The sequence below is a fragment of the Oncorhynchus tshawytscha genome, linkage group LG13 (genome assembly GCF_018296145.1).
Source record: "Oncorhynchus tshawytscha isolate Ot180627B linkage group LG13, Otsh_v2.0, whole genome shotgun sequence".
NCBI lineage: Eukaryota > Metazoa > Chordata > Actinopteri > Salmoniformes > Salmonidae > Oncorhynchus > Oncorhynchus tshawytscha.
This window is the reverse complement of record NC_056441.1, coordinates 54,504,668-54,528,215: the sequence shown is the minus strand read 5'-3', so window position 1 is coordinate 54,528,215 and position 23,548 is coordinate 54,504,668. Positions and strand designations below refer to the sequence as shown.

At 45.2% G+C, this 23,548-nt stretch overlaps 1 protein-coding gene across 6 annotated transcripts in view; it reads right to left on the bottom strand.

Moving 5' to 3' along the window:
* The window catches only part of LOC112265184 (unconventional myosin-Ic-like), a 72,235-nt gene that overhangs the window by 28,727 nt on the left and 19,960 nt on the right, over nt 1-23,548 (bottom strand). For 5 of the 6 annotated variants that reach the window (XM_042295945.1, XM_042295941.1, XM_042295940.1 and 2 more), the window contains exons 2-3: nt 1,744-1,899; nt 1,367-1,482 (exon numbers count right to left, since the gene is read on the bottom strand). In XM_042295945.1, the coding sequence (XP_042151879.1) occupies nt 1,367-1,482; nt 1,744-1,899 (272 nt within the window). Of the gene's footprint in view, nt 1-1,366; nt 1,483-1,743; nt 1,900-19,606; nt 19,777-23,548 lie in introns of those variants that run through there. The other variant, XM_042295942.1, reaches the window with a different exon arrangement.

The following is a 23,548-nucleotide window of genomic DNA, read 5'->3' as shown; positions in this document are numbered from 1 at the left end:
CATCCACCCCACCCCACCTCCCTCCATCCACCCCCACCCCACCTCCATCCATCCCCCCCCACCCTCCCCCTACCTCTCCCCCAACCCACCTCCCTCCATCCCCCCCCCACCCCCCCACCTCCATCCATCCATCCACCCCCACCTCCATCCCCCCCAACCCACCTCCCTTCACAACCCCCCCACCCACCTCCGTCACCCACCTCCCTCCATCCACCCCCACCCCACCTCCATCCATCCCCCACCCCCCCACCTCCATCCCCACCCCCTCCATCCCCCCCCACCCCCCCCACCCCACCTCCCATCACCCCCTCCCACCCCAACCCATCTCCATCCATCCACCCCCACCCCACCTCCCTTCACAACCCACCTCCCTCCACAACCCACCTCCCTCCACAACCCACCTCCGTCCATCCACCCCCACCCCACCTCCCCACACCCCACCCCCTCCCATCCATCCACCCCCACCCCACCTCCCTCCATCCCCCACCCCACCCCACCTCCATCCATCCATCCCCCCCAACCCACCTCCCTCCTTCCACCCCCACCCCACCTCCATCCTTCCACCCCCACCCCACCTCCATCCATCCCCACAACCCACCTCTCCCCCCCCCCACCCACCTCCCTTCCAACCCCCCCCCAACCCACCTCCCTCCATCCACCCCCCCCCCCACCTCCATCCATCCCCCCCCTCCCTCCACAACCCACCTCCCTCCACCCCCTCCCACCCCACCTCCATCCACCCCCCCCACCTCCCTTCACAACCCCCCACAACCCACCTCCCCATCCACCCCCCCCACCCACCTCCCCTTCACAACCCATCTCCATCCACCCCCACCCCACCTCCATCCATCCCCCCCCCCCCCCCCCCAACCCACCTCTCCCCCCCAACCCACCTCCCTCCACCCCCTTCAACCCACCTCCATCCCCCCCCAACCCACCTCCATCCCCCCCCCACCCACAACCCACCACAACCCCCCACCCCCCCAACCCACCTCCCTCCACAACCCACCTCCCTCCACCCCCTCCCACCCCACCTCCATCCATCCCCCCCACCCCCACAACCCACCTCTCCCCCAACCCACCTCCCTCCACCCCCACAACCCACCTCCCTCCCCCCCTCCCACCCACCTCTCCACAACCCCCCCCACAACCCACCTCCCCCCAACCCACCTCACCTCCACAACCATCCACCCCCAACCCACCTCTCCACCCCCCCCCCACCTCCCTCCATCTCACCCCCATCCACCCCCACCCCACCTCCCCCACAACCCACCTCCATCCACCCCCACCCCACCTCCCCCACAACCCACCTCCCCCCACCCCCCCACCCCACCTCCCCCCACAACCGGATACCCGGGTTACTCACATGTGGGGAGAGACTTCGTAGAAGTTTATGCCTCGGTAGCGCTCCATGTGGTTCTTGGTGTAGATCTCCAGATCCTTGTAAGGGTTCACCGACACCAGGACAGAGCCGATGTATGTCTGAGAGCAAGACAAAGACACCATGAACTCTCTCCCTAAGGTGACAACACAGTGGGGGAATGCTGGGATGCATCGACACACAGTGTATTTCTATCTTCAGCAGGCACAAATTCATGGAGGGCAGCAACATGTTACGCAACGGAATACAAAAACAAGCGTTGTTTATTGGGCAAGTTCAGGTCTTCCTTCCCCTTTTGCGTTCGTTTGCTCCCTAATGAATATGACCCGGGAGGCGAGTGTAATTGGGGTAGGTCGTCTTACATAGATGAGGTTCTCCTTGAAGCGCTTGCGGAGGTTCTCGATGAAGGCCGCCTCGCTGGTGTGGTTCTCCAGCAGGACAAAGTCCTGCACACCCACCCGGTCCCTGGCTGTCAGGGCACTCTCCATTGTGATCCGCACCCCGTCACTCCCCAACGTCTGGAGGGAGTAGAGAGAAGAGGAGCAGAGGGGAGGTCAGCAATAGGAACCATGAATAGACAAAAATCGTTATAAAAAATAAAGGTAGGAGAGAGAAGAAGAAAAAATAATACCAAAAGACAGGAGAGACATTCTAAACAGACGCTGGTTAAGTTGGATCACCGTTGCGTGTGAATCTCTCTCTGTGTTCATTTATGCCTGACAAGTAAGCGCTCATAACGGCCCCAGAATCTAGCTCCAGCACCCCGGAATCTAGCTCCAGCACCCCGGAATCTAGCTCCAGCACCCCGGAATCTCCAGCACCCGGAATCTAGCTCAGCACCCCGGAATCTAGCTCCAGCACCCCGGCTCCAGCACCCCGGAATCTAGCTCTAGCCAGCACCCCGGAATCTAGCTCCAGCACCCCGGAATCTAGCTCCAGCACCCCGGAATCTAGCTCCAGCACGTACTTCACACACTATGACGCAACGCTTCGCATAAAAAAGGTACCGATTTCCATCAAAAACCATGACTAAAGAATAGTTTGCGCAAGAGCCCTCTCTCCCACATTCAATAACATACACAGGCAGACAATGATTGCAGGAACTGGAGTTTTGCAGTGTTCCACACCGAGGAGCTCTCCTTAGAAAACGATTCACTTTGTAATCTTGTGTAAGCTAGAACTAGAAGCGCAGGAACAAAAAAGTTTGCACTTCGACCAAAGTCTTACAGGCTCCAACCAAGCTAGAATCCCCAATCTATTTAAATAATATGTGCACTCAAAACACTTAAACTTACATCCTTCAGCTCGTCAATGCGTTTGCCCAGGAACCTGTTTTCTACGATGGAGGCTTGAGTTTTACGTACCAGACCGCAAATGTTACCCAGATCCATGGCTCACTATACAGTAGTCACTATCACTACACAGGACCACACAGATCCGTCACTACGCTCTTAGGACGCGTCAACAAGGCAGGTGATTACACAGGTGATTATGCCAACACACACACACACGTTTATTGTTCATTGTCCATGTTCATTACCACACACACTGTACAGAGCAGCTGCATATGTTGTTGTGTTATTGACACAGTAGGGCCCTGCCCAGGGGAAAGAGAGGTGCTCCTCCACCTAATTAAGGGCTGCAGTGGGTGAGGCAGCTGTTGACAATGTGGCTTGTATCACAGAGGAGAAAAACAGAGAGAGACAGAGAGAGAGAGGGATGAAGTAGACAGAACGTGAGATTGTAGCTGAGGAGGAGAGGAGACTGGAGAGGAACATGTGCCAGTGTGTGTGTGTGTGTGTGTGTGTGTGTTGCCAGGAAGTGATTCCATTCCTTATCCAGCATCATCACTGTACTCAACGTTCCAAAAACAACTCCCTGCTTCACACAGTACCCTACCCTGCTATACCTCTCTCCCTCTCTAAAGCAACAGTGAGTTATAACGAGAAATGGCAGGATAGTGAAGTAGTCGCAACAGTTATGTCCCAAATGGCACCCTACTCCCTATATTGTGCACTAATCTTGACCAGGTCCCTTATGGCTCTGGTTAAAAGTAGTGCACTATGTAGGGAGTAGGGTGCCAATCCCTGGTTGTTAAGAGCTCTACACAGTCTACGCAAGCGAGGTCGACGGAGGTTGGCCGTACAAATGTACGTAAACTACGAAGAGAGCGACAGAAACTGACCTGCGCCGGCTCCGTTTGCGAAGACAGCGTAGAGCCCTTAAGACTTTAAACCTAATGAATTGCCTCTGCTTGAGGGGTCTCCACACACCAACACCTAATAGCACCATTTAATGTACTTCAGCGTTATGACTTAGTGGCGGGCGAGTTGTTCCAGCTTCATGATTGCTACAGATGTCGGATCTTACTGTGATCACCCTGTTGTCGGGGAACCTTCCTGTAAATGCAGTATATTTGAAGTTTAAAAAGGCTTCTGAAGTTTGGAATTTCCACTCTGAAACTTCAGACTTGATTTTCCTTACAAAAAAATGTATCAACCCTTAGAATTTTTAAAAATTCATTATAATCCACATTACCTGTTGCTGCAAGTTTATTTTCATGCTGTAGCAAACTGGCTCAAATGAAGATTCCTGGGGTGATGACTCAAGCTTTCACTCCAGCCTTTTTCACTCACTTCATTCACACTGTATCCCTCCGAGGGTCTTTAGGTAGCTAGTGGTCACCAGCACCCCTCCATCTCCTTTCTCTCCTCCACCATCCCCCCTTCAAGTCACAGGCCCGTATTCACAGTCTCAGAGTAGGAGGGCTGAGCTAGAATACTTATAATGAAATACAATGATATGGAGAGGGGTGACCTGATCCTAGATCAGCACTTCGACTCTGAAAGGCTTTTGGAATACGGGCCCGGAGCCTTGGTGAGCTATCGTTTCACATGGCCTGGGGGAAAACAAAGAGCCTGCAGTTCCTGAGGAAAAAGTGATCCGTCTTGGACTGGTGCTGCACTGAGAGAAGTTCCTCTCCCAGGGTTCGTTGGGCTGGTTAGTGAGAATGGGCATCTAATTGCGCCAACATCCAGGGGAAAGCCATAGAAATAGAATTACTAGAATGGACATCCCCATCTAAGTTAATGATGCCATGTGTGGATCATTCTACTGATTATATTTATATGGGGAAACATTTCAAGAAATGATGGAACAGTGCCAACATTCTTCTCTTTCTTTTTAACACAGCAAGGAAGTTCTCTCTCTGACAGGAAGAGGATGAGGAACCTCCTTTCTCCCCGGGCTCATTAGTGAGAAGCCTGTTATCTGGACATCTAATCCAGGGATGAGCAACTTTGAGGGGTTGGGGGCCACAACAAATCTGAACTCATCATGAGGGGCCATAGTTGCTTGCGGGTCTGCAAACCCACATCCTTGAAACTGACTAACAAAATCAATGGGGTGCACCCGACTGGCAATTCGACCACGATAACAAGTTCAGACAGGCTGCTGAATTAGCCAGCTAAAATATTTTAGCTGACAAGGGCTAATTGATTGACTATCAGAAACTGACATAAGACAGGGGAAAGCCATAGAAATATAAGCACGAGAACGGACATCCCCATCCAAGTTAATGACGTCACAATGGGTGGGTGGACCGTTCTATTGATTCTATTTCTATGGAGAAACCATTTCAAGAAAACAATGGAACAGCGCCAACATTCTTCTCAACACAGGGAGGGAGTTCTCTCTCTGACAGGGAGAGGATGAGGAACCCCCTTTTCTCCCGCTTCGGTTTCCCATTCGCTCAGCGGTCTCCCAACACCACCTCTCTCCATTACTTCATTGTTCCTCAATGGGGATTTTAGAGTCGTTTTCCTGCCTCCCCACACTCTGCCCCTTCCACACACACACGTCCTTGTTGAACACACCAACACTCCTGCGCTACCAACTGTACATACCGCTACCAGCATGCTGTCACCTTTTCCAGATCCTGTGGAGAAAACAAAAGGACCGAGGCCTACTGCGGTGTGCCTGCTCTGGCCCCCTCTAATCCACTCTCCAACTCTCTCAACACTTCTCTCATTACCTCTCTCCCACCCTTGCCCTCTTTCTCCTACCCTCTGCCACTTACCCTCCCCCTGTCTTTCACCCAGTAGATATGGTAGTTGATCAAAATTGTGTTTGTTTTCAGTGTAATCTGAGGGAAATATGAAAAAATGGTCATATATTTGGCAGTTCAGGATGTGCAGCTCAGTTTCCACCTCATTTTGTGGCATTGTGCACAGTCGGTCTTTTCTTGAGAGTCAGGTCCGCCTACGGCGACTTTTCTCAATAGCAAGGCTATGCTCACTGAGTCTGTACATAGTCAAAGCTTTCTTTAAGTTTGGGTCAGGTATGCTGCAGTAGTTTATGTGTCGGGGGGCTGGGGTCAGTTTGTTATATCTGGAGTACTTCTCCTGTCCTATTCGGTGTCCTGTGTGAATCTAAGTGTGCGTTCTCTAATTCTCTCCTTCTCTCTTTCTTTCTCTCTCTCGGAGGACCTGAGCCCTAGGACCTGAGCTCCAGGACTACCTGACATGATGACTCCTTGCTGTCCCCAGTCCACCTGGCCATGCTGCTGTTCCAGTTTCAACTGACCTGAGCCCTAGGACCATGCCCCAGGACTACCTGACATGATGACTCCTTGCTGTCCCCAGTCCACCTGGCCATGCTGCTGCTCCAGTTTCAACTTCCACCTGACTGCTGCTGCTCCAGTTCAACTGTTCTGCCTTATTATTATTCGACCATGCTGGTCATTTATGAACATTTGAACATCTTGGCCATGTTCTGTTATAATCTCCACCCGGCACAGCCAGAAGAGGACTGGCCACCCCACATAGCCTGGTTCCTCTCTAGGTTTCTTCCTAGGTTTTGGCCTTTCTAGGGAGTTTTTCCTAGCCACCGTGCTTCTACACCTGCATTGCTTGCTGTTTGGGGTTTTAGGCTGGGTTTCTGTACAGCACTTTGAGATATCAGCTGATGTACGAAGGGCTATATAAATAAATTTGATTTGATTTGATTTTGATTCTGCCACTGTGTACTCTCGGTTTAGGGCCAAATAGCATTCTAGTTTGCTCTGTTTTTTTGTTAATTGCTTGACACATTGGAAAGAATTATCTTTTTGTTATCTCATGATTTGGTTGGGTCTAATTGCGTTTCTGTCCTGGGGCTCTGTGGGGTCCCAGGACCAGCTTGCTTAGGGAACTCTTCTCCAGGTTCATTTCTCTGTAGGTGATGGCTTTGGTATGGAAGGTTTTGATGAATCGCTTCCTTTTAGGTGGTTGAAGAACGTCTCTACCACCTAAAAATGTCTCTTTTCTGGAATTTGATAATTAGCGGGTATCAGCCCAATTCTGCTCTGCATGCATTATTTGGTGTTTCACATTGTACACAAGATATGTTTGCAGAATTCTGCATGGAGAGTCAACTTGGTGTTCACTCTACCTGCTCTCACAGAGCAGTGAACAACTGAGTGTGGCTAAGGGGAATGAGTGGGTTTGATGCATAACCATAAAACAATGCTTGCCCTTTGCCTGACCTTAGCGTTGCCCTTTGCCTGACCTTAGCGTTGCCCTTTGCCTGACCTTAGCGTTGCCCTTTGCCTGACCTTAGCGTTGCCCTTTGCCTGACCTTAGCGTTGCCCTTTGGTTGCTTAAAAAAAAGGTCTATATTGTGATATACAGGATGAACCAAGCAGCTGAAAAGGGTTCATTGCTATTATCAGCATCTGTAAGTGTGACGTATAACAGCGTTGACAGACAAGAGATTTAAACATGATCCATTGCAGTTACAGTGAGTGATGTGTAAGCAGTGTCGTAAAGTAACACTTGATAGTACTAAAGTTTTTTGGGGGGCTATCGGTACTTTGCCATTTATATATTTGACAACTTTTGCTTTGCTACATTCCTAAAGAAAATGTACTTATACTCCACACATTTTCACCGACTCCCAAAAGTACTCGTTCCATTTTCATCCATAATAAACACAAATGCTTTACAGGACAGGAAAATGGTCCAATTCACACCCTTATCAAGAGAACATCCCTGGTCATCCCTACTGCTTCTGATCTGGTGGACTCACTACACACATGTTACGTTTATACATTGTGTTGGAGTGTGCCCCTGGCAATCCATTTGCTAAGGAATTTAAAATGTATTTATACTTTTACTTTTGATACTTAAGTAGATTTACTTTTACTCAAGTAGTATTTTACCAGGTAACTTTCACTTTAATAATTTTCTATTGAGGTATCATTACTTTTACTCAAGTTTGACAGTTGGGTACTTTTTCCCACCACTGTGTGAAAGTAGGTATGGTGCTAGAAAGGGAATCAACTAAATGGTCCATAGCCATGGTATCCTGTTATATTATAAACTGTTTGAGCCCTGAATGCTGATTGGCTGACAGCCGTGGTATCTCAGACCGTTTACCAAGGGTATGACAAAACAGATTTGGACTGCTCTAATTACGTTGATAACCAGTTTATAATAGCAATAAGGCACCTCTGGGTTTGTAATATACCACGGCTAAGGGCTGTATCAAGGCACCCCACATTGCACAGTTCATAAGAACAGCCCTTCGTGTGGTATATTGGCCATATACCACAGCCCCTTGTGCATTATTGCTTAATTATAATACAGGTGGTTCTAAACCTGAATGCTGGTTGATTAAAACCGCATTCCAGCCGGTGTCTATTCCACAAATTACCACTAGCTAAATTTATGACTAAAATGCCTATTTACTCTGTTCAATCTGACTGCGTAATCCACTGTCTCATCAACCCAGCCAGGCAAATTGTAAACTTGATCTCCACTATAAAAAATATCTAGACATTCTCACATTATTTTAGACTAACATTTAGTTTTCAACAGCAGAGATGGGTATTAGCCTTGCTGTTCGTCTCTCGGACACTTGGAACATCGTTTCGTTTGACAAAGATCGAAACAAAGTGTAGCTAGTTTGCAGTCTGTACAGCTTTAGTTTGAAATAATTGTGTTCGCTGTGTTGTTGGCTAGCTCCTCTGAACAACAGTGTCCTGGCGAGAGTGAGCACATTTTCAATGTCAGACGAAATCTCGCCTCAACTCATTTTTAAGGATGTATTCAAGTAAATGTCACTAGAAAACAGCGTAAATAAAACGGATATGCAGCTACTGTTGTTATTCTTTCTGCACTGTTTGACATGACAGTAAATTAGCCGTAGTTGGTTAGCTAGCAAGCAAGAGATAAGAACGTTGCCAGCCAGTATGGCAATATAACATTTAGATTTAACGACTGGGTCACGTCCATAGATATAGAACAGAAAGACTGAACGACTGGGTCGCGTCCATAGATATAGAACAGAAAGACTGAACGACTGGGTCGCGTCCATAGATCCCGTCATTAAGTATTTTAGTTCTGTGTCACGTCTCTGGCAACCGAGCCGATAGAACGACGAACAGCCGGCTTGGGTAGCAACCCTAGATTTGTTGGGACTAATTTATATCTTGTTGAAGGAGGAAGTAGTATGATTCAATTCCTCAATAAAGTAACACAAATATGTCTATCATGATTTGAATATGTTGGTAACCCAATGTATAAAAGTGATCATGCCCTCGAAGCCGATGTTTGGAGGATATATTGGCACGGTTTGCCAACAACACCTGTGCCAATATATCCTCCAAACACCGGCTTCTCGGTCATTATCACTTAAATATAATTTAATGTTATCCTTTTCATAATGGAGGGGGTTGAGTAGTTAATACATGAATAAAGGCTTCTTTTTAAGGTCACTAATTGATCATATTTTCTCAGGTAAATTATCTATATAGAAGAGAAAGACTAATGCTGCATTTAGACGAGGGGCGTCAAAACCGTCATAACAGTCGGCATAGCGGGACAAGAAAGCAAGATGGTAACCGTAAAAGCAAGCCATCAAGACTATGCGTTGCTATCGTGATTTCAGTAAACAAAACAGTGCTACCGCAGACGGCAAACATTTTAATATTTTAACTCTGGCGGCAAGTTCCGTCCAGTAGCGGAAGTAGAGTTTTGTACATGGGGTGGCCAACGCTACTTCAGAGGGTCCAAAGAACATGACAGAAAATGTGGCATCTAAGGAGCATGAATAAATCCAAAGATTGCTGATTAGAGGTAGAAGTGATCATTCATTTAACCCACAGTTCGTCAATGTGGCAGATAGTGTGGTCCAAAAGGGTCACTTCACTAGAATTCTTGAACATACTATGACTAGTCAGTGTCTCTACCTCAGAACTGCAGTTCAATTTCTCACACACACACACACACTTGGGTCACTGTTTTCATGAATATATAATCTGGGTCTATAAATGTTGAATATCCAAAATATTTTCAGAAAATAAAGCTCAAGCACCAAGGAGATAAATTGCATAGTTTATTTACAACACAAAAGCACTGCAATTTGACTTGAAAAATACAAATAATTTTGGTGCCCAGCAATATTACAAAATACAGTATCATATATATTATGTTAACTAATAGCAAAGAAAAGTTTTGGAATTGTCCTAATCAAGACCAAATTAAATGTGTGACAAGATACCCCTTGGATTTATCATTTTAGAATGTCTGTGTACTAGCTAGTACACAGTGCAGGTTTTAATCATGACCAGACCGCCTAAGTGCCAAATGATCCTAGGTAGATTTAAAAACAGCATAAATCTGCAGTTCTGGTGAGAACTGCCAAAATGTTTCACACATTCATCAGTGTTGAGGCCGCGTACCCTCCTTGACTCAACCCTGAGAATCCTGAGGTGACTTAACCTGTCATCAACCACTGATTAAAACCCACCTTAGGACAACCGTTTTAAAGCTGAGGAGCTTCTTTCACAAGAAGCACTGCTGACTGGTGTAACAATAGAAATCTTAAAGTCGAAATAGCTCATGGAAGACCTCTTTATAACGTTCTAGAAACAAAGTCAAGGAGACTAGACGGTCTGTCCCTTCCACTTTTCTCTCTCCTATCAAGAAGCCGCTTGGTTTGATGAACCTCATGTTTTGAGGTCCTCTAAATCTGACTCAAAGGTCTGAGCAAAGGCAAACAGAGGCTCCTCATTCAAGAATGTTGTGCTCTTTGGGTTGAGAGACTGGACCCCTTGTATTATCTCGCAATTGTACTTTGAAAAACACCTCTGCAGCTCAGCTGTGAGACTGTCAAGCACCTGATAAAAGATAACTCATTCCATCACTTTGGTTACTATTTTTTCTGTCCGACAGTGCTCATCAATGAGTCGTGAAATCTTAAACTCATTTTAGGCTGTCTTTTACACACTGTTTGTACACATATTTTGCAGTGCTCTGCAATCTCTTCAACCTTGTTCCATAGTTCTCCAAAGTAACCCTCACTTCTGTAGTCCTGTAATGTTTCTAAGGGCACCTACTAGACCCACCACCCTTGCTAGGTCAAGAGAGTGTGATTGGAGCATGTCAGAAATACATTTGGCATCACCAAGCACTTTACAAAAGGTAACCAAAAGCCCTTTGAAATTTAAATATCTGAGAAAGAAGGCCTCTTGCCTCCACTGATCCATCACCACTATTTTCAAGTGTGATATCCTGTAGCGCTCTCAGAACTGCTGGAAGCCTGTCCCTCAGATTATGGCATGCCACGTATCTGCATGCCCACCTTACATCCGTAAGTCTCTGTCATTCCCTGGGCTGCTGCTGTGGATACAGCTCTTTCTGAACTGCAAGCCACTTGAGACGAACCAGATACAAAAGTTAAAGCTTGTGCAGGAGAGCAGAAAATTGAACTGCCTCTTACTGCCTTTTACAGCAGACAAGAACCAAATCCAAACAATGTGCATAACAGTGCAGCTAAAATGCAAATCTTGCACTGTTTTTAATCCATGCAGACGCACCAGAATGCTTTCCGCTCGTGATGGATGCACTGTCATAGCCTTGTCCCACAAGATCCTTTCTGTAGTCCAGACCATGTTTTTCCAAGGCAATCGATGATCATTTTTGTGAGACCTGCTGCAAGCTCTCAGCTGACTGAAAAGGTGTAAAAAGCTTTCGTGGATGGCCCCGTTGTATTAGTACCTCACAAATAAAGTTGTCATTTTTACTTCTCTTATTATTTCATTTTGCACCATCTCAGCTCAGCCCTCAAGAACTTCCTTCTGGATTTGGTGGCTTGTGTACTTAACATTGCCACATGCATTCATCCTTTTTCTCTATGAGAGGGTCATGCTTTGCTATTTCTTCTAAGATTGTCAAAAAATGACCCTTGTTGTGAGAGTCAGACTCTCGATGAGCTCTCTGCACTATATTTTGAGTGGCAGTTAATAGGAGCACATCTGCAATTGTTTTAATGTAAGTACAGCTTTCATCCAATTTTTTTTTCCAGTCCTCATTTATGACATCTAACATTGATGAGTTGCTGTCAATAACCCTTTGACGCTGATTCCAAGCATACATAGCATTGATATAATGCTCTGCCTTCAAATGGATTGTAAACCCAGAATCTTTAAACAGCATCTTTTCCCAGTTACAAAAACCTGACTGATGTGAAGGCAGATTCAGCTGTACTGGGCAGAGAAAAAAACCTACAGGTGAAACAATAAGTAGAATCTTGACTTAGAGAATATTCAAGCCATGAATTGTCCTTATACCAGGAGCTGTTAAAACCTCTTAAGTCGAGCCCCTTCTTTTTCAAACATTCTGTTAAAAATCGCGCAACATTTCGGCATCCTGCTACTCATGCCAGGAATATAGTATATGCATATGATTCGTATGTGTGGATAGAAAACACTCACATTTCTAAAACTGGTTAAATCACTGCTGTGACTATAACAGAGCGTCTGTTTCATCGAAAAGCGCAAGAAAAACTGATCACTGAAAACTGAAAAAAATATCCATGCGCCACTTGCATGTATTGTTCAAGGGGCACGAAATTAAATGGGGCCGAGATTGCAAGTCCTACAGCTTCCACACGATGTCACCACTCGTCAATTGCCTTCTCGTTGTTTCTTGGTCAAACGAGGAAGAGAGACCACTTTCCATCCGGTCTCCGACAGGAAGTTTTGGAAGAGAGATTTCGGAAGATGATTTGAAAGCGTGGAGCTATTGAATACACATCGCCTCGTGATCAATTTGATAGATTATTAACGTTTACTAATACCTAAAGTTGGATTACAAAAGTATTTCGAAGTGTTTTGTGAAAGTTTATCGTCGACTTTTTTAATTAAAAAAAATGACGTAGCGTTTTGAAACTGTGTTTTTTTCTGAATCACAGTTTCCATAGATGGATATTTTGGGTATATATGGACCGATTTAATCGGGAAAAAAAGACCCAATAGTGATGTTCACGGGACATATAGGAGTGCCAACAAAGAAGCTCGTCCAAGGTAATGAAAGTTTTATATTTTATTTCTGCTATTTGTGTAGCGCCGGCTACGCTAATTCTTTTGTTTACGTCGCCTTCAGGTATTTTGGGGTGTTGCATGCTATCAGATAATAGCTTCTCATGCTTTCGCCGAAAAGCATTTTAATAATCTGACTTGTTGGCTAGATTCACAACGAGTGTAGCTTTAATTCAGTGCCCTGCATGTGTGTTTTGATGAACGTTTGAGTTTTAACGAGTGCTATTAGCATTTGGCGTAGCGCATTTGCATTTCCAGATGGCTAGATGGGACGTCTGCATCTCAGGTCGACGCAAGAGGTTAAAGCCCTTTTCCTAGAACCATGCTGAGTTCTGGGAAATGTTTGAAAACACGGCTGTACAGGACCCTCTTCTCTGGATCTTGTAATGTCTGAAATACACGTTAAATAATGTGTCATATGTCTATGGAAATGTACAATTAAGGGATCCACAAGATTAGATACTAAAAGCTGCTAACTAAAATGTGTAGTTTAAAGTACAGGCCTGGCCTACCATTGTGTCCTTTAGGAACAGACTCCCTACTCTGCAGTAAGTAACTTAGCTAGCTATCATGTCTTAGCCTGTTTGCTATCATAAAGGTGTTTCTGCATATTGTGGTAATCTTTTGAGTAATGTTAACAGATTGATAATAACTGTTAGTTTTGAGTTCAAGTACAAAAATATGAGTTAATGGATTTCAAATTGCTGAATGTTGACTTGCTGAACCCTGACAGCTGTACCCTACTAGTTACCCCATATCAACTAAACATTCGTATACTCTAACTTACCACACTGTACTGTATATGCGTGTATTACTTACACAGATGTAAACAATGTTAGGCTAAATTGGGAACGGATCTCCCTTATCTGATTAACTGTCTGTTAATGGAACTAAAGGTCTAACATTAACTTACACAGCGATTCAACTTCCGTAAAAGTTGTTCAGGAAACAAACATAAACCCCTAAACCTTAAAACTTGCATCAAATATGATGCATTCACCAATCGCGAAAAGAGCTCGCGGAGCTGTGGAAATATTCTCTCTTCTTCTATAGGTTCTTCTTATTCTTAGGTCTCTCGCAACCAACGTTAATATTCTCTCTTCCTAGTCCTCGATTTGAAAATTGCCCTGTCGAACATCAAAGTAAATGCTTCTTTCAACAAGAGGTGAAATGAGATGTCAATCAGCATCAAATTGCCAATAGCAGATGACATTTTGGGGTTGCATATCAAATGTCAGGGGTGTCCAGTGTCACCCCGGAGACCCCTCTGGCTCCGCCCCTGGTCCCGTCTACAGTGGCAGCCCGAACGGCATTCACCGGCAGCCCGAACGGCATTTAGCATCGTTCTCTCATTGAAAACAATGACATCCGGTTTGCAGTCTACCTCGGCTCATCTAAAAGGCAGCATGAGAAAAATAGGGAGGGATTTATGTCTGTGGGAAAGTGGAGAACATCAGCCATTCCCCAGTTCTGTCTCAGCCAGCGTAACTAAAAACAAACATGGGTATAATCTGCTTCTACTGAGAGCACGGTTAGCCACTCAAGAGTTTTGCCCTTTTGAAAATGCTCCACTATGAATCAGTTGTCTGGCTCTCCTCCATCTTGTTATTAAAAAGGGAGTAACATAGAAGGAAAGAGAGCCAGCACAGATGGATGCTTCAGGTTCACAGACATTATGGGATCATACACACAACTACATCCTGGGACTCGCTACAAAACTGACAGGGGATCTCACTCACTCTGACTCTGAAGCTCCTGGGTTTTCCATGGCCGCAAGTAGAGGTCACACGTGGCCATTTAGGAAGGAAGCTAAATGATTAAAGCAGTCCAGATGTGTTTCAAAGCACAACAGGGTATTCTGAGCACTTTCACTTTTAAAGCGTCACCTTGGAGTATATAGAATCTTTTTGAACGACTATTTGTGCGTTTATGGCGAGTTAGAATGGATAGCTTGTCATCAACGTTTATAATGCGGGTATTTACAGGAAGTGTTACTGTAGAAATATTTCACATGGAAACATACTGAGAACCTACTGAAGGCGAAATCAATCAGGGTTTACGATGGCAGACTTTGGAAGAGCCGTTTCAAAAGAGGTCTAATGAAACCACTATTTTCCATGATTTGAATCAGTGGCCTACTTCAAGTTTCTAGTAACGATTTGATGGTGATTGACTGCCATGGAGTCCCTCCTCAATGCTTGAAAAAGAGGGACGGATGTGAAGCTCTGTCGGTCTGTCTCTCTCTGTGTGTGTGCGCGTGTACATAAAAAAGTACAGGGTCACAAAAGTACAGGGTCACTTAGAAATATCTCTTTTTTTTTAAAGAAAATCACATTTTTCATCCATTAAAATAACATCAAATTGATTAGAAATACAGTGAATACATTGTTAATGTTGTAAATAACAATTGTAGCTGGAAACGGCATATTTATTTAATGGAATATCTACATAGGCGTACAGAGGCCCATTAGCAGCAACCATCACTCTGCTGTTCCAATGGCAGGTTGTGTTAGCGAATCCAAGTTTATCATTAAAAAAAAAAGCTCATTGATCATTAGAAAACATTTTTGTAATTATGTTAGCACAACTAAAAACTGTAGATCTGATTAAAGAAGCAATAAAACTGACCTTTATGCTAGTTGAGTATCTGGAGCATCAGCATTTGTGGGTTCGATTACAGGCTCAAAATGGCCAGAAACAAATACCTTTCTTCTGAAACTCGTCAGTCTATTCTTGTTCTGAGAAATGAAGGCTATTCCATGCGAGAAATTGCCCAGAAACTGAAGATTTCGTACAACGCTGTAGACTAGTGCCTTCACAGAACAGCGCAAACTGGCTCTAACCAGAATAGAAAGGCCCCTGGGCACAACTGAGCAAGAAGACAAGTACATTAGACTGTCTAGTTTGAGAAACAGATGCCTCACAAGTCCTCAACTGGCAGCTTCATGAAATAGAGACTGGTGTTGTGGGTACAGAGGCGACTCCGGGATGCTGGCCTTCTAGGCAGAGTTGCAAAGAAAAAGCCATATCTCAGACTGGCCAATAAAAATAAAATATTAAGATGGGCAAAAGAACACAGGCACATTCATATGAATCACAATAAAAATGAATTATTTGATTTATTCTTGCATTTAACTAATATAAGGGCATACGTGACACCCCAATATACACAAAAAAGCCTTAGAGAATTGTAATTGCGGTTTTATTTTTTTGCTACTTTGAAATCATTTAACGTCTTTGACCCACATACGTGTATAGGGGAAAGTAGACAGACTAGTGTGACTGCAATAGCTCTACATTAGCAGGTGAAAACATTCTCCATCTCCCACTCAGACGGGCAGCTGTAGTAGAAAACAATATCTCCCTTCAAAATCAAAAAGACACGGTATACGATTCATGTCCGTCCCGAAACACAGACCCAACGTAGGGCTAGAGCATTCCAAGAAGACCAGTCAACAGGTTCAAATCAATGGCTCGGTTCTCTACTTTCTTTCCGCCAAACTTTACTTTCACGCAAATTAGTCCCTTCCTCACTATAGCAAACCAGCCAATTAAAGAGAAGAAAAGAAACCGCACGGCCAATAAGAGCCAGCGGCGACTGCACATTCAGTCTCTCAGGGGACACTCGGTGTATTCTGTCATCAGTGTGTGTCTCTCTGTGTATCACTGCAGTGTGCCACTAAAATAAACAGCATTTCCTCCCAATGAGATTCTAAATCAGGAGCTACTGATGGGGAGAGAGCGGGAGAAAATAGTGGCGTCATCTATTGCAGGCTCAAGTATTGTATACGCATTTAGTACGAGTAGCTTTGATTGCAGTCTCAGAGAGTGCTGCTTTCAGTGAGAGACTAGCAGGACCCAGGAATGACAGGTCATATTGCTGTTAGTCAAAATATTGTATTCATTCCACCTGTATTCATTCCACCTAGTGTGGACAACTTCTAATGCACTCAAGATGGGAGACAAAAAAATATATTTTCTTATTGGACAAGTTTAGGTAGTCCCTCACAGTTTTCGGTCAGTTTTCTTCCATTTGGTGTCTAGTGAATACGACTCTGTTCAAAAAGGGCTAGTCCATCGTCTTCCTCATTAGTGCAGTTAGCTGGAGGGCCACAGCAGCCTTGGTTCATACACACTAGCACTCCTTTAATTACGTACCGTGTCCCTGACGTCAACAAAACACACAGGAAACTGTGCAAATCATCATCATCATATTTGGACTATCAAAACACAGGCATACAACCAGGGGTTAAATTGGGATTTTGAATTAGGTGGTGGAAATACCACTCAAAATCAATGGTTTTCCATGGGAATTTTTTCAAGTGACCACACCCCTCAGAGGGTTTTAAAGTAGGCTGAGGGCAACATGCTGGTAAGAGCCAAACACATTGGGGCATGTCCAAAAAAATATATTATTTGAAATTAAATGACTGGAATACATACGTACATGGTGGAAACTTCCTAGCCTATGCCTTCACCAATCCAATGGTTTTACATTTGTGGGTGGTAGTGAACAAGTGCACACTTCAGGAAGAAACAGAGATTGAGACGCCCCCACAGTCGTACCTCCCCAGACCCCTTCCCCCAGAGAGAGTCAGAGTCACATCCGTGTCCCCAGGCAGCGGAGGTGATAGTGACAGGAAGACATGCAGTAGGGTTGGGGAAGACTTGGAGTCCTGCCTCGGTGCTGTGACAGACTGACAGTAGCTTCATTAACATCATCCCTCTCACTCCCAGTCAGCGCCAAAGAATCCAGGCCCTGCCTCACAACACAGGCCTGCCATTACAACACTGTGGCGGAGCAAACACACCAAACAGATACCTCCACATAGATACCACATAGAAGTGATAAAAGGGTGGAATTCATCACGGAACACTTGACACGGAAAAGGAGAACGAGAATTTCTTATTGGACAAGTTTGGGAGGTCCCTCGCTATTTCAGGCCGTTATCCTCTGTTTTGGTGCCTAATGAATACGACCCTGGATAGGAAGGGAATTTAGGAGATGAACTCCTAGATGGATTATAGGTGGGTCAGTGTCAGGACTCAGGAGAAACTGGCTATGTGCTTAGGTTGGTGTCAGGTGAAACTGGTGCATCTTGGTCAAAACCCAGCTACAGTGAGGGAAAAAAGTATTTGATCCCCTGCTGATTTTGTACATTTGCCCACTGACAAAGAAATTATCAGTCTATAATTTTAATGGTAGGTTTATTTGAACAGTGAGAGACAGAATAACCAAAAACAAATCCAGAAAAATGCATGTCAAAAATGGATTTGCATTTTAAATGAGGGAAATAAGTATGAGTATTTGACCCCTGCTCAATTAGAAACATTTCTGGCTCCCAGGTGTCTTTTATACAGGTAACGAGCTGAGATTAGGAGCACACTCTTAAAGGGAGTGCTCCTAATCTCAGATTGTTACCTGTATAAAAGACACCTGTCCACAGAGGCAATCAATCAATCAGATTCCAAACTCTCCACCATGGCCAAGACCAAAGAGCTCTCCAAGGATGTCAGGGAGAAGATTGTAGACCTATACAAGGCTGGAATGGGCTACAAGACCATCGCCAAGCAGCTTGGTGTGAAGGTGCCAACAGTTGATGTGATTATTCGCAAATGGAATCTCCCTCGGCCTGGGGCTCCATGCAAGATCTCACCTCATGATCATTGCAACTCCACGTGAACGGTGAGGAATCAGCCCAGAACTACACGGGAGGATCTTGTCAATGATCTCAAGGCAGCTGAGACCATAGTCACCAAGAAAAATAATTGGTAACACACTACGCTGTGAAGGACTGAAATCCTGCAGCGCCCGCAAGGTCCCCCTGCTCAAGAAAGCACATATAGATGCCCGTCTGAAGTTTGCCAATGAACATCTGAATGATTCAGAGGACAACTGGGTGAAAGTGTTGTGGGAGACCACAATGAGACCAAAATGGAGCTCTTTGGCATCAACTCAACTCGCCGTGTTTGGATGAGGAGGAATGCTGCCTTTGACCCCAAGAACACTATCCCCACCCTCAAACATGGAGGTGGAAACATTATGCTTTGGGGTTGTTTTTCTGCTAAGGGGACAGGACAACTTCACCGCATCAAAGGACGATGGACGGGGCCATGTACCATCAAATCTTGGGCGAGAACCTCCTTCCCTCAGCCAGGGCATTGAAAATGGGTCGTGGATGGGTATTCCAGCATGACAATGACCCAAAACACACGGCCAAGGCAACAAAGGAGTGGCTCAAGAAGAAGCACATTAAGGTCCTGGAGTAGCCTAGCCAGTCTCCAGACCTTAATCCCATAGTAAATTTGTGGAGGGAGCTGAAGGTTTGAGTTGACAAACATCAGCCTCGAAACCTTAATGACTTTGACTTGTCATGTTTTGCAGAGAGGTCAAATACTTATTTCCCTCATTAAAATGCTAACCAATTTTTGACATGCATTTTTCTGGATGTTTTTGTTGTTATTCTGCCTCTCACTGTTCAAATAAACCTACCATTTAAAATGAGACTGATCATTTCTGTGTCATTGGGCAAACATACAAAATCAGCAGGGGATCAAATGCTTTTCCCCCTCACTGTACATTCCCCTCTCTCCTGTGTCCTTGCAGTTCAAGAGCACTGACTTTCAAAGCTGTGACGCAATTAATTCACACTAAGTACATTTTCTTATAGTTTCTACAGGCGAAACCTCCACCGATCAGCGCCTTCTCCCCTTGACAGGAACAGATTCCTTAAGCACCAACACAAGTACACAATTTAAACTGAAGCACACACACACACACACACAATGAAACTTCTACTGTTGTGTTGCTGAGTGCTGCCTTTGAGCAGAATGAGTGTGTGAGCGTGCAGTTCATTTCTTACCGTGGCTCTGTACTTCATCTCTCTCCTTCCTGTTTATTGGTCGGCTTTAACAATTGTTTATACTACCAGAATGTGAGTCGTCCACGTCAGAGCGATCGCACAACTTTTGTTTTTATAACTTCTCCGGAGCCATGTGTAGGAGCGACCCAGATGCCGTCACCTCTCCTCTTATTTTCTCCCTCTCAGTTGGTCACTCTCTCGCTCTACCTTCTTCGCTCTCTTTCTCCCTCCCTCTTTCTACAGAGTAAGCAGTCTCTGTGTAGTGACACTTCTCTCTCATTCCCTCTCTCTCGCTCTCTCATTCCCTCTCTCCTCCAGCACAGGGCCCAACAATGGATTTACAGCGGAAGGTGAAACACTAGCTTTGAACTAGTTCTAGTTTCTCTCCGACTCCTCTGCTCTTAAAACAAGGCAGATGGGGCATTAAAAAAAAATCCCACAAAAACATCTCCAAGCACACATCTGGACTCAACCACCCCTGGAGAGAGGGGGGGGGGGAAAGAAGAAATGGAAAATGTGTCCCTCTGTACAAGGAGAGGGGGACCTGTGAGGAGCTATGGGAGAATATAGGACGACTTACACAGAAAGACAGGACCGAGTTTGGGAAGCCCTGGTGTAGAGAATCACTGTATCATCTAAACCGCTGTGAAATAAAAATGTTTCATAACCAAGCAAATTATATTTTTCAGCTGATGTACAAAAAGTAAAAGACACGAAAAAACAAAACTTAAAGAACGCGACGCATAGAAATAGCGAACATAGAACAGATCTACCGCTTCTTAAGACTTGCTTTCATTGAAAGCGACCTATAAAACACATTTCTATGGGAATTTGGTCAGGTCCCCAGAAAAAAAAAAGAAATATTGCAGCTTTAAAAAGGGATAGTTAAGCAACAGTACATAGGTTTCCTTAACTAGAAAAAAAGGTATCAGTGTGGAACAAGATCAGTGTGGATTGCAGTCTCTTCTAGTCCATATACTGCTTTTAAAAGGAAACCATGTAGATTTATAATAACCTTTTAACAACCTCTGATTAAAACACAAAAAGGGCCAGTTGACATAAATTAAGCCTAGTCATGGACTAAAAATAATGCTCAATAGAGAATCTCCATTGAAAGAGTTTAATCCAGTAGTAGACTTAATGTGTCCAGAAGTCTGGCCCAAAGGGTGAAAATGAGGGCAAATAAATGGAAAACTTCAGAAATACCTAAATCGTGGCCGTGGTGGTGAGCTCCAGAGTTAAGGGGTATGATGGCTGTGTACCACAAAGGCCCAGGAAATCCCAACTTTATGAGAATCATGAGCAGGAGTCAGTGTTTCCTGTCTGTGGAGGTGGTGGTGCCTGGTGGTGGTGCCTAGTGGCTGCAGCAGACAGCCAAGCCACATGTACCCTTTTCACACTATCGTTCTGACCCGAACCAAATGGAATAATATCTGGCTCAGATATCGTTTCATTTTCACATGGTCCTTTTCAGCACAGTTCTAGGTGATGCGGAACCAGGCCAGCTCAGTACAGCTTGGTGTAGCTCTGTTCAGTTCGGCTCAGTAGTGTGAAAGCCAGATATTCCCTTTCTGTTTCAGTCCGTTTTCCTCGTTTTCATGCACCCAGGTGAGGATGTTGGAGGTTAGTGGCTCTCTTTTCTGCCCCAGGCTAGCCCCTAACACAGCTCAGGTAAAAAAACCTGGCCATGTTTACCCTTGTTGTCTGCAGCCTTGAAGCCTTGCAGCCCCCCCACCCCCTTGCTGCTCCTGCTGACAGCGCTCTACAGCCCCCTCTATTGGACAAGCCTACTGCTCAGCTGGCAGTAGCATGTGACAGAGGAATGAGACAGAAACTTCACCTCACCTTCAATGTTCAAAAACATAGTCTATAGTTGTGTGTAATCTCCAATAAACGCTGCAGAACTACGCTCAGGGATTGTAGTTCATACCCGTGTCTCTACCTCTCGCCACTGCCAACATAATCAGAGCCCCCGCCTGCAGGAATCGGAGTAATGTTTTCCAGACGGTGTGAGTTTCTCTCGGTCGCTCGCGCACACACACCACACACACACATTCTCTCGCTCTCTTTCACTCTCTCACATGGGCACCGCTGGGCATGAGAACAAACCGAGAATGAAGGGGGAAAAAAAACAAAAGAAATGGACAGAGAACAAAACAACAACAAAAAGAAATCAGACAGATTTGCAGTGACTTTAGCGTTGGTTACATCCATGTCAAGTGTATGTTGACAGAATGCTCAATGCTTCATTGGCATACATTGGGGCTGTACATTGTGCACAGTCATGCTGATGTAGCATATTTGTGCTGAACAGGAGGGGGGGGTATGCACCAGTATGCATCGGTTCTGGTTGTTAACTCTTTCCTCTCCCACATCTCTCAGTCAGGACCTCAGGGCCTCTAGAGAGACCTGGGTTCAATTACTATTTGAAATTATTTCAAATACTTTAGCTGTGCTTGATTGAGCTTGTCTGGCACCAATAGAAGTTCAAACCCCAACCATCTGGCACCAATAGAAGTCCAAACCCCAACCATCTGGCACCCCAGGCAGGTTAAAGCAAACACTCAAAACTAATTGAAAGATTTCAAATAGTATTTGAACCCAGGTCTGCTGTCTAGGACCAATTCAAATTCAGCCTTTATGGCCCGGCTGTAAATTGCACTGTTGTCAAGTGACTGTAAAAAGGGATATAACCTTGGCAATGCAACAAACATGAACAACGTTATCAAGAGTCAGGAGACTATTTCTTCACATCTGTCTGATATTAAGGCTTATGTTGTATCCTCTTATCTTCCATTCATTACACTACATCTTGTATTCTGTCCTTCAACATTCCTCCCTCACCCTCCTACTGGATCAAGTCTGAAATTAAAGAGTTGATGAATTAAAGAGATCCATTTTCAAAGATCGACTACGTGCACCAAGTGTGTCTGAAGTGATTACAACTTGGGACATTATGAAGTTTAAAAATGGCAGCCAAGCACTGTGCCAGTCCGTCTCAGTTCGAACGGTGTTGCCAGAACCTGGGCTGGAGTGAATGCAGCAGAACCGACACATACTGCAGGACATACTGTACAGACACACATCTGGTGGAGAGGACGACAGAAGACGCACATGGTGACTAGGATCCAGCTCCTCCTTCATTGGTTCCCAGAGTGGAAACACTTATTTTCCCTAACCACTGGTCACACCACTTTAGGGAAACACACCAAACAGAACAGAATGCCGAGGGGAGAAAAAACACTGATAGCACACCAAACAGAATGCTGAGGGGAAAACACTGATAGCACACCAAACAGAATGCTGAGGGGAAAACACTGATAGCACACCAAACAGAATGCTGAGGGGAAAACACTGATAGCACACCAAACAGAATTCTGAGGGGAAAACACTGATAGCACACCAAACAGAATGCTGAGGGGAAAACACTGATAGCACACCAAACAGAATGCTGAGGGGGAAAAAAACAGAACACTTATTTTCATCCCCTCCCCTATTTCTTTGTCACTTCCTCTCTCTCCCCTCATCTAGACCCACAATTACTTCCTCCCTCTCTCTGTAGCACTCTTTGCTGCTACAACAGGGACACACACAAACCCACAATTCCCATCGCCTCTCCCCGTTGTAGGGGCAAACCCATATCGCTAGTACGGGAGATAGCTCATTGCGCGACACAAATCTATGACAACCCTTAACTATTGCCGGTGACTCATCAGCTTAATCAACATATGGTTGAAGGACAATATGATGGTGTTGTCTGGTACTGTATATACAGTAAACATGACCCCACCCCTCCGCTGAGCTAGAGCAGCTTAGTTTACAGAGTGAGTCATCGGGAGAGAAATTGCAGCTCTGTGAGAAACACACAGGCACACGTCCTTGCTTGCTTCATCCACCCACCATGTTCTATTCAGCTGGGCCCGGTGCCAACGCACTGCTACT